This window comes from Nothobranchius furzeri, chromosome 10 (assembly GCF_043380555.1).
Source record: "Nothobranchius furzeri strain GRZ-AD chromosome 10, NfurGRZ-RIMD1, whole genome shotgun sequence".
NCBI classification, from domain to species: Eukaryota; Metazoa; Chordata; class Actinopteri; order Cyprinodontiformes; family Nothobranchiidae; genus Nothobranchius; species Nothobranchius furzeri.
The window spans coordinates 57569919-57581517 of record NC_091750.1 but is presented as its reverse complement, the minus strand read 5'-3'; the positions used below and the strand labels follow the sequence as shown (position 1 = coordinate 57581517).

At 39.9% G+C, this 11599-nt stretch overlaps 1 protein-coding gene across 3 annotated transcripts in view; it reads left to right on the top strand.

The window, feature by feature from the left end:
- Positions 1-249: 249 nt before the first annotated feature.
- Positions 250-11599, top strand: part of gabra1 (gamma-aminobutyric acid type A receptor subunit alpha1) — a 38735-nt gene continuing 27385 nt past the window's right edge. Inside the window, exons 1-4 of one of the 3 annotated variants that reach the window (XM_015961394.3) lie at positions 250-388; positions 2443-2549; positions 7546-7658; positions 9394-9461. In XM_015961394.3, the coding sequence (XP_015816880.1) occupies positions 2470-2549; positions 7546-7658; positions 9394-9461 (261 nt within the window). In that variant the 5' untranslated portion in view covers positions 250-388; positions 2443-2469. Of the gene's footprint in view, positions 389-412; positions 553-1079; positions 1199-2442; positions 2550-7545; positions 7659-9393; positions 9462-11599 lie in introns of those variants that run through there. The other 2 variants (XM_015961395.3, XM_015961396.3) reach the window with 2 other exon arrangements.

The following is an 11599-nucleotide window of genomic DNA, read 5'->3' as shown; positions in this document are numbered from 1 at the left end:
GAACGAATAAAACGGATTTAGCGGTCAAAAGAGACACATAAACACCAAACGCCAATAAGAGTGTCCTTTTCTCTCCACGTTAGTTCCAATCTCGAACGTTTACCTCAGATTTTATAACTTACGCAGATGACCACAGAAATATACGCCGTGCATGATGAGCTGTGTGCGTGTGTGTGTGTGTGTGTGTGTGTGTGTGTGTGTGTGTGTGTGTGTGTGTGTGTGTGTGTGTGTGTGTGTGTGTGTGTGTGTGTGTGTTTCCTTTGCAGATACACGCAGCTCAGCGCTTCTCGCCGTTCAGTCTGAAGCGGCGCGGCTGTGGCAGCAGAATATTTGGCTGTAGAGACACAGCGCTGCTGTCTCCATGCGAAACTTGGGCTTTTAGGAGACGGTGAGTGACTCGAAGAGAATTCTAGAGCAGACTAAGGTTCGGCTCATCAGTGGAAGCTGGTGAGTGGATGTCATTATCTAAAACAGAAAATAGAGGCGTTTTCTATCCAGCGTTTATGCGCGCGGATGCGAGCTGTAATCCATCTGCGTTCAAATCTTTCCATCGTAAGTACTTGCTGTCCTGTTTTATGACTGCTAATCTTTTATTCTCTCTAAATCATTTATTTCTGTTGGGAGAATCGGTTTGCTGAATGGAATGATGGGGTTTTATGTTTTCATTTTTTATTTTTGGCGGGGGGGGGGGGGGGGGGACTGACGGATAAAGTGCGATTTGGGAATAAAAATAAACACATAAGGAGCAGGAAATGTAAGAGGATTTTTTTCAAACATCCACTGGAAGGAGATTAGGAGGACATCAGTGGAAGTTAAATTGTGCTGCATATAAAATGGGCGGGCTTGTCATAATATTACGTTGCCACAGCCTATTCTAAAAGAAAATAATCTGCGCCTTTAGACGTTTGGTTGTGTCCGTTTGCCTCGCGTTTTAATCCGAGGTGCGATGGAAGGTAGATGTGTTAGTTTAGGGAACATTTCTGTTGCTGACAGACTGAGAGTTGAACTCACTCCATAACCACCAATGAACAGGGAGAGAGACCTGCGCATATCGTCAGCAGCCGCTTCTCCAGCCTCAAGCTGAAATTCGTCAGATCTGAGATCACAGAGGATTTTTCCCCCTCATTCAATCCATCCAGAAAAAAAAATCCTAAAGTTTGAGGATATACTCTGCGGACACCTGATATACTCTTGTGCTGTAAGTCAAATGCAAACGTTTGTGTTTTTTTTAGACTAAAGGAGAAAGATGAGTAACAATCGCACTTGTAGGGGTGTTTCTGGTGGCTGGACACCGACAGAAGCGGGGTTTACTGAGAGGAAGGACGACTTTGCTGCCGGTATCAGCGTGTTTAAGTGGGAAGGTGTTTTATAGGCAAGAGCCGATTGATGCCTGGTTTCAGCACCGCGGATAGCGCCCAAATAAACCGGCATCAACGCACATTTGCTTAATTGCTCCACGACGCACGGATTGTCATGCTTGTATTTAGACCAGCCTTGTAGGGACGCCAGTTGCATGCAAAAAATGCAGTTACCGGTAGAATCTATTCAGATGTCATAGGGGGCACGAGGCTGACACCCCCCTTCCTCCTCTATGCCCAGAATAACTTAGAAAGTGTGCTTTTGCGGGATTTTCCTCTCCAGTTCGTTAATCTTCATCATCCTCGCTTTATTAAACCCTTGTCAACCAGGAGATGTATTATTATTTATTTAAATGTTTTCCATTTCACCAGAGCATTTTACGGGAGTCCACTATGCTGTATTAGTGGCAAAAATAAATAAATAAATAAATAAATAAATCTGGTGGGGTTTGTGAATTTTAAGCGCCTGTTTTATAATTTTACCACCGGCCCTCTAGTGGACATATCTCTTGTGCTTTCAAAATGGAATTAATAATGAAACTAAAACATATAAATAAATAAGTAAACATAGGAGCTACGCCTTTACGTGCACATCAAATGTTCCAGGAGGATGAACATGTTCAGATTGGGATTGGCTCCTGGCTCTGCAGTGCCGATGCTTCCCATTGCAGAGTGTTCGGAAGGGAAGGCTGCTCACAGGTGCTACAAGCTCTGTGCTCAATGGTGCATGCCTCCTTGTTATTTCTTCTTAATCATTATGCGCTACAGATGCAGTCACACCGTATGCTGCGAACGTCTGTTGTGGAAGTGCATTTGCATCACAGTTAAGTGCCCCCCCCCCCCCCCCCCCCCCAGTTATGAGGATTATTCCTCTGTCAATGAATCTAATTAAAGGGAATGATGCTGAATGGCTGATTGGTGGTATGTGGGGCGGGCAAAAGAGTTATGAGGTCACCAACTAGCTCTTTTCTTCCAACACATCTCATCTATTGACACGTTTACACGGCTGAATGTTGGGTATGATGACGTAAAGGCTCCTATGACATGAAGATGATAGAGGTTTTCTGTGTCTTTTAACCCGCAGCAGTGAAAGGTCCTCATATTACCAACGATGTGTGGACAGAGCAGGGCGGCCTCTCTGCGTCTGTGGGCTTGCTTGCTCGTCACCAGCGGCGTAATGGGTGGGAAAAGGTAAGGCCCAAACACCCCGAGAGATTCCATACGCATGCTGGTCATGTGTCCTGATGTTGAAACAGATGATGGTGAAACCTGAAACAGAGTCTGGGACAAATGCCTTGGGAATCATAATCATGGATCCAAACTCCGCCTGGATGATTAGGCTCTTTCTGGGTAACCCTAATTGTGCTGTGTTTAGTAGTGACAGGGGAACTAGAGTGTGTCTGACAAATATTTCCATGAAACAGGACAGTTACCTCTTAATGCAGGGCGTACTGTTTGCCAAATTTCCCTCGTAAATATGTCCGGATATCTGAGCTAGCCAAGAATGCTGGTTTGATGCTCCATCTTTCCTCCAGATGCTTTTCTTTTCTTTAGCAGGGTGGGGGCTGAGCTTACAGATGATATACACTCTACCTGCATCTGGGGCAAACTCACAGAGCACCTGCATGCTCATAATTATAGGAGTTTTTGAAAGTATAGCACAGGGAGAAGAGATGATGAGTAGAAATGGTTTATTTTCCTTCAACTTTTTTTGTTCGTTTGTTTTTGGTTCACCATGTAACATCCACTCTGTCAGTTTGCAGTCCTGGGCTACATAGGGTATATGCTCTTTGCTGCACTGGGATATTTGCCATAAAATGCTGCGCATTTGTTTTGACAGCAGCTGCGGGGATGGCAGAGTCCATGTACAGACACTTTGTTTTAGTGTCACCACTGAGCGGTCAGCTGTCAGCTACCTAAATACACAAAGAAGCAGAAAAAGATGAGGATTGGATTAGAGGTGACAGCCATGTGATACTCCGACGTGACTGCAGCTGCATTAACTCCCACACGATTCAAATACCAAACCAGTGTTCTTTCTGCATGTTTTAGTGCCATGCTAACTGCTTCAACTTTTACAAAAGCAACTGTGAAAGTGAAGATGTTCCAAATGAAAGACAGGATTGGAGCTGAATAATTCCGCTGGACTGCCACAGGAAGTTGACTCACATTGTCACATCTAGAATTATCACTAGTAAAAGTGGTAACTCTGTATATCTTGGCTTATTTAGTCAGCCAAAATTCCTCGACTACGTGGTTGTGACACGTGTCCTGTTTGAAATACACTGCAGCATGCCATTGCTGCACATTGATTGGATCAAACTCATTAATCCCATCTGTTGCTCTGTTTTGAAATCTTCCAGCTGCAAACGAAGGGGCCTGCTTACTGCATTTGAAGAGCTGTACATTAGGGGAAATGTCAAAGCACTGAAGTGCTGCAGAGACAGTACTGAGGGACTGTCATGGCGAGCTGCGAAAGCAATTATCACCAAAAGATTTACTGTATAATCTAGTGTCCCCTTTTGAAGTCAGAATCACACACACACTCACTCACGGACACACACCTTTGGGGATTTTCAGCTAGACATGATAATCAAGCGGACCAAGCGCTTGGCTACAGGATGTAGCCACGGAAGGAATTGCCTTATAATTAGATATTCGACAGGAGAGAGAGAGAAACAGCAAAAAAGCGAGATTTACAGTAAAGTAGACTGTGTGTGTGTGTGTGTATGTGTGTGTGTGCGTGCGTGCATGCGTGCGTGCGTGTGTGTGTGTGTGGCGCTGTTGCTGTTCAGATGACCTGTAGATGGGGATGGTGTACAGTGGTTAGACAGTCCCTAGTTGATAAACGTGTCTTTCATAACACTTTGTTTTCTTTCCATTTTTCTCTCTTATCCTGAACGTTCATCCATAATCTGAATTGATCCGTGTATTCTACATGAGAATGCACACCTGATGTTACACGTCAGCAGAAAACACTCTGCCACACGGTGTTTTGGAAGATGTAGAGCAAAAATATTTCTGATTTTATGTGTAAGTTCATTACTTCAAGCTAAAATATGGTGGCACGTCTTTTTGGAAATACCTAGGTGAGACTTTACAATAGGGTCCCTTTATTAACGCTACTAGTGCATTATTAAGAATTAGAAAACCTATAAAAGTATTAACAATTGCTTGATATTAATGTTAATAATAGGTAATGCATTTCTACCCCCCCCCCACACACACACACACACACTTTGTCCTAACCTTAAGAACACTTAATAGTTAATATTGAGAACAGTAATAAAGGTATCCTTTGTTTATTAATGCTTATTAATATAAAAAGTAACATTAATAAAGGTGCCTTTATTTTAAAGTGTTACCAATACATCATGTGTATATTTTCATTGTTTTATTCACCCTAAAGCATCTATTTCCATAAATATTCAAATTTTGCTGATATTGCTAAAACACATGATGACCAAATCCACTCACCAATCCTATTTTAGGTCTTAGCTTATTTAGTCAGATTTGAACAGTGTTGGGAGTAACGCAGTACAAAAGTAATTAATTACTGTAATGCATTGCTTTTTTCTGTAATGTGGTAATGTAAGGCATTACAGGGAAAGAAATGGTAATATTTACTTGGTACAATTGTCAGTAATGCAGTAATTACAATGCAGTTTTAAACCCAGAGTCAAGATGTGGGTTTCCTAAAAATTCAAATTGCGGGAAGCCTGAAAAAGATCCAGTATCCACATATATCACGTCATTTATGGACTCAGCTTTGCGGGCATTCTATGAGCAGAGAGGACACAGCGGTAACGGCTCAAATACTCCAGCTGCATCCTGCACGCGGCTGCTGTTATATTCACAAAATCACTCCACCAAAACAAAGTAATTCATTTGCGATCGTTTATATCCGCCCATATTCTTTGATACTTCATGTACTTTTCAGCTGAGTTCATAATCTGTGCCCCGGTGATTTCAACTCATTACTGCTGGAGCGCAGCGCATATTAAGCTTTTTTTTTATTTATTTTTTATTTTTTTGCGTTCAGTAGATCCCTTTGGCTGATTAGTTAGAAAGTAGGAAATCTAGGAAAGTTTTTCTGGAAGACGGAGAGAACATGCAGCATGCAGGAAGGTTAGAGAGAGAAAGAGCAGAAAATTATTCAAATAAAATCAAGAAAACAAAACAAAGTGCTTGAAAAGAAAAAAAAAGTAGGTAGATTTATCCCCAATATACATTTTTGCCAATGAAAAGCAATAATATATAGGCATTTAATATTTATACATGTGATAGAATCAGATCACCCCAGAAGTCAGTCCCACATCCAGGGCCGTATCAAGGCATGTGGGGACCAAGGCAAATATAGGCTTGGAGCCCCCACCACCTCACTCCCTGCTCAGATGGCCCTATAAGATGGCAGCGCACTGAGAGTACAGATTTTTGTTGCTTTTATCTAATAAACAATCATTTTAAAGCACTGTTATTATATCTGACTGTTTTAACAGCAATCCTAGCTCAGGTACCGCATCACTTTCCACATATATGTCATGAGCTCACTGAGCGTCACATTACCAGATTCATATTGAAGTTGTTTTTGGTGAAAGCAACTTAAAGTAGTGCAAAAGTAGTGTAATGCCTTACATTTTAAAATCAGTAATATTGTAATGTAATGAATTACTTTAAAATGTGGGTAACAAGTAATAAATAATGCATTACAGTTTTGAAGTAACTTGCCCAACACTGGATTTGAAGTGAGAGGTTATTTTAGCCTCACCTGTTGTTTTTATAATTTCTGCTTTTATGAGTGATTGGCTCTCCAGGTCCAAACAAAGCAGATTAATTATTGTTTTACATTCAAGTGTTTCAACGCGGTTTTGTCCAGGCCTGCAGCCGAGCTAAAATACTCATCACAGTTTTAGTTGTTCAATTGCTTGATGTGTTTTTAATCATTATCATTTTTAGTAAGAAAGGGAATAATTGGGGGCAGGGAAAGACATATGAACAATCCCTCCCTACAAAAATTGCATGTGTGATGTCGCTGCTCCATCTTTATTCTTGAAGGCTGGTGTCCGGAACATAAGGATCTTATTCCGTCACGCAGCTTTGATGCAAACTTTGTTTAAAGCTTTAATTATAATGCTTTAACCAGATGTTGTCCCTTCTCTCCTTCTTCTATTCATCCCCTTCTGTTGCAGGTTTCTGCTAACTAATCTAGATGACCTTTCCCTCTCCTTGGAGCCATTTAGCTAGAAAAGCTGTTTTTCAGACACTTGCTGTTCATTTTACTACAAATCCAAGCAAATGCTACTAATTTGGAACAATGCAGATGTAGATAGGGTCATAAAAAGCATGTTTAGAGAGTATTATCAGTTTGAACGTCAACAGACAGAAGCTGCAGACATACACGGATTTGAGTATTCAAAGATACATGCATATACTTTCTCATTTATCCAGCTTTTTATGTCGTTAGAGGTTGTTTTCTTGATTAGGAGGGAGTTAAAATATTAATGCATGGAGATGCATGCCCTGCACTCACAATTACGAATTGTGAGTGTTTTCGGCGTTGCTCTAAGCATTTTGTTTCATGTTGTTCAAAGAGCACATTCAGCAAGGCCTTTGTTGTTGGAAAGACCATATTAAGGTATAAATAATGGATTTTGATATCTCTGTTTCCACTCTCTGTCTCCCTCTCCTCTCCGTTTATTATTTTGTTGTGCCAGCATGCAGGCTCGTGCACACATGTGCGTTTTAGACAGTTAAATACAGTTTTTTAACTGCTATTTCAGACACTTTCACCAATGAAAATTGAACATTTTAGTTTTTTCTTTATTTTACTTATTTATTTTAACAACACAGTCACAAAAACACGACATTAGGAAAGTGGAATCTGTGTTCTCTTTCCCATTTAGGATGCATCGTGCAATGCCCCACTCAACAGAGTTCCACTGGAATTCTGAAACAAAACATTTTTTTCCTAACCAGATAATTCATATACAGAGATCTTATTTGTTGTTGTTTGTTTGTTTGCTTAGCTCTTGTGTGTGTGTGTGTGTGTGTGTTTGCGCGCGCGCGCCTGCGTGCGTGCGTGCGTGTGTGCGTGCGTGCGTGTGTGTGTGTGTGTGTGTGTGTGTGTGTTTTGGCTGAGGATTTGGATTGGAGCCGTGACTTTAAATCTCCTTCTTTGCTTTGGCAGCTCTGGGCAGAACGGTATGACAGTCGAACCGACAGATAACACAACAGTGTTCACCAAGATCTTAGACAGCCTCCTGGATGGCTACGACAATCGCCTCAGGCCAGGACTAGGAGGTCAGTAGTAGAAGTCATTGACTATATTTTGTACTTTTTTTTTAAATGTCCAAATCCTGTGCCAGAAATTGTTTCCTATCTACATAAAAACACAGAAAATTCTCACAAACTTAAAGATTTTTGTGTCTGGTCAGCATGAGACTGTAAGTAAGCAGAAAGAACTGCTGACTCATTATTTACTTGCTGCATTGGTGAAAATAACATGAAGACAGTTCTATTCCAATAGGTGTTATTTCCCCGTGTTGTCAACTAAAAAATTAAGCACAAATGGGCTAAGAGACACAAGTCTATAAAGTTAAATGCAAAGGAAAATAGAAAAAAATGGGATATTCCATATTATCGGTCTTCATTAATATCGATCTATATCAACATTAAAATTTTATATCAGAAAAATACCGGTATCAGTTTTCAGTCTTTTAATGACACAAGCTTTACACACCATACACACGTTATACATCAAACTCTTCAGCTACTTCTCCTCTCGCTCTCAAAATGTCAAAATATAATCAGCTAGACAGCTAAAAAAAACAACAACTAGTTAAACCTAAGGCTTGCTTTTCTTAACTGAAGATCTTTATACATGTTTGATCACCATAGATGCATTATACAGAATAAGACATGATATACTACTAACTAATAAACACATGTTTGCGTCACGCTTAGGGAGAATGAGTTTCAGCTGCTGTTACATAGGAAACTTTCCTATTACTAACTTAAATTGAAGTAGTTTTCATTTTGCACAGAAAATGTTTAAAATTTAAGTCTGATAAGAGAAATGGGATGTTGGTCAGCTAAAATGTTTTAGTTTTTCTTTTTTCGTGAGAGGGGGACACAGCATGTACCGGTATTGGAAATTAAGATTCATACAATATAGGTCAGATGTCGGTGAATAAGTCTAAATCGAGCATCTCTAGAAAAAAATATAAAAATGTGAATAGTGAAGATTGAAGAACAATGATGTAATGAGAAGATGTGGCAGGCAAAGCCCAAAAAAAGAGTTTAAAATAAAGAGAAAGACATTTTATGAAACCTGAAGGACTCTCGTGATCTTGTGGTACGATGCAGCCGAGCAGGCATCAAGAATGTGAAAGGAAACCAAAATAAAATGAGGCTTGGAGACAAATAAAAAAAAAAAAAAAAATAGTTATGAAATTTGAACAGAAAAAATAAGAGAGACAGCGTGAAAGTTGAAGGACATTGAGGATCTCGTGGAACGCATCAAACAAAAAAAAATAAGACCAAGCCTGCTGGAAATTCAGCAGCCGGGGGAAAGAAATTATAGGTTATGATGGCTATCATTCATAAATCGTGCTGTCACATTCTCTCTCTCTCTCACACACACACACACACACACACACACACACACACACACACACGCAATGCAACATTCACTTAAGTCCTTTCCACCTCCTCCAAATGAAGCTCTGCTAATCAGTCTCGTCATTTTGAGCTGATTTATTTTACTTGGACCATCAGTGGCATGTTTGTAGTGATAGCATTTTATAGTGACAGGCAGCGCTAATGGTGGTAAAAGTGCTGATCCTGAGACCAGAATGTGTCTTTTTCTGGTCACTTTCTGTGCTTCTCTGCATGATTTATGTACAGTACAAAAAGCATTGCAAACTACATTAAATAGATCCCAGGTCTTGTCCAGGTTGTGCTGTATTAACAAGTAGTTAAGGGCTAATGAACGCCTCTGATAGTCACTAACTCGGGCAATTTCCTGCTTCAACAGAGCGTGTAACCGAAGTCAAGACTGACATTTTTGTGACTAGTATTGGACCAGTTTCGGACCATGACATGGTAAGGCTCTTTCCTCCTCTGTAAATGTCACTCAGTTCCTCGTGCTTCCATCTCTTCACTCTGACGTCGGTCTTCTAACCTCTTGAGACAAATTTGTCCACAAGCTATAAAATATTTATTGAAGGGATAAATAATTAGATAAACTCTTAATGTTTTGATAAAACTGTCACTCGAAAAAAGGATTTATTGTGAACTATTTTCTGTTAACTCCAGCCGTGCTCGTAAATACGACTGTGGGTGATTTATCTAAATGCACTGTGAACTCTGACGCCAAAGGCTGTTTGTTTTGCAAGATTGTAAAATTACCTCTACATCTGCTTTTACCACTTAGTAGAAAGCGATCTCAGTCAGTGTTCAAGGATGTGTTGAAGCATTTTAGTTAGAATTCTAGATATTGAAAATAAAAGTAATGGATGAAAAACAATCCAGACAAACAGACAAATGGAAAATCCAAATGCTTTGAAACAAAAAAAAAGGGAGAGAAATCTCCAAAAAACCCTTAAACTTACAAAACAGGTACACACCTCATGCAAATCAGATTTTAAAAGACTGACAGATCAGCATCACGCTGTCACTTAACGTTCATGGACTCACCCTTTTTGACTCACAACAGGAAAGGCTGTTGTTGGTATAGCGTCCAGGAAACAGCAGAGAGCATTTTGGCTAGCAGAAGCTATTCTTAGCATTAGCAACTCCACCACATGGCAGAACTCTTCCAGAATTGTGTTAATTGTGGAGATAAAATACCCACGTTGCAGAGCAAACAGAGTCAGTGGTAGAGTCACATTGTTGTTATCCAATCAGAGGTGAGATGTCTAAATATTAGGAAATAGGTCTCCATATCTTGTCGCATTCTGCCACTTTCTTCTCCAGCGGACTTTTCTGTCTTCAAACTGGTGCATCTGTGTAATTTTTTCCCCATAGTACGACTTACAAGGCATTCATTCCTACTGAAAATGTATTAAAAATATGAGTAAATGGGACCTTATTTGATTTTAAATCTACTATTTTATGTTTTGTTGATTTTAAAAGGGCAGTAGAATTAACAGAAACATTAACCCCTTGTCATTGTTGAATATAGGGAGCCTAATTCTCCCTTTCCGGTCAGCTCATGGGTCCCTGGAAGGATGAAAAAATGAATGCAAGTCAATGGGGCTAAAATTGTCATTTTCTAATCTGCTTTGCCTTACGCCCTGGATCACACATATGTTGTACAGCAATTTCAATGAAAAAATAAGGATGGGTGTTTCGACCATGCTAGTCACGTACTCTGAGATTTATCAGCTTGTAAAAGTTTGTAATTAGCATGACTACAAACCAGAAATCGGCACGTCCAATAATGTAGCTGCTACTTACCAAATGGCCAGATTTATGGTGGTTCTTTCCTCCTGTGGGAAATTTGCTGAACTTACAGCCTTTTTCCCTCAGTTTTCTCTGTGTCTGGTTTGATGATGTCACTTTCGTAAAGCGCATTTGTAGTCCTGGACCTATTTTTACACAAAAGCTAAAATAGCGTTTCCCCCTATTCGAAAATAAGCACGTTCTTGGTATCAAAATGTGTCTTTAAAATTCACAGACATCATATGTGAAATCCATGGTACAAAACAAGCGGAAATAAAACAATAGCGTTTTTAGCCCCATTGACTTGCATTCTTTTTGCTCATAGAACAGTTTCCAATAGCAAAAAAACAAAATTCTACTGACCCTTTAAATATACTGTTTTATGTTTCACTGGGCTTGTTTTTTTGCACTTGACAAGCGCATTAAACCGCCTCTGAGTATAAAATGGGCTTCTTGAATAGCGCTGCTTTGCCTCTCCATAAATTGGTTGACTTTCAACCGCCAAATCATTGATTTACAAAAGCTTGCTGTTATTATTTCTGCAGCACTTTTCAAAAGTCTTTGTTGAAAAAAAAATGCATGCTGTTCAAACATGGGTATCTGATCTTTGCCCTGTGAACCAGAGACCAATTAATCCCATTCAAGTGACTCACTCCCTTTATATGCACATGAAGTCTACTATATTTGACATTGTTTGAGTTAATTGCACCAGCTGACGTGCAGACCAGGACTGTTTTAGGCCAAAAGGAAGACCTAAAGAAGATTCCCTCCATCTGTAGCCTTTCCATATCCTCCTC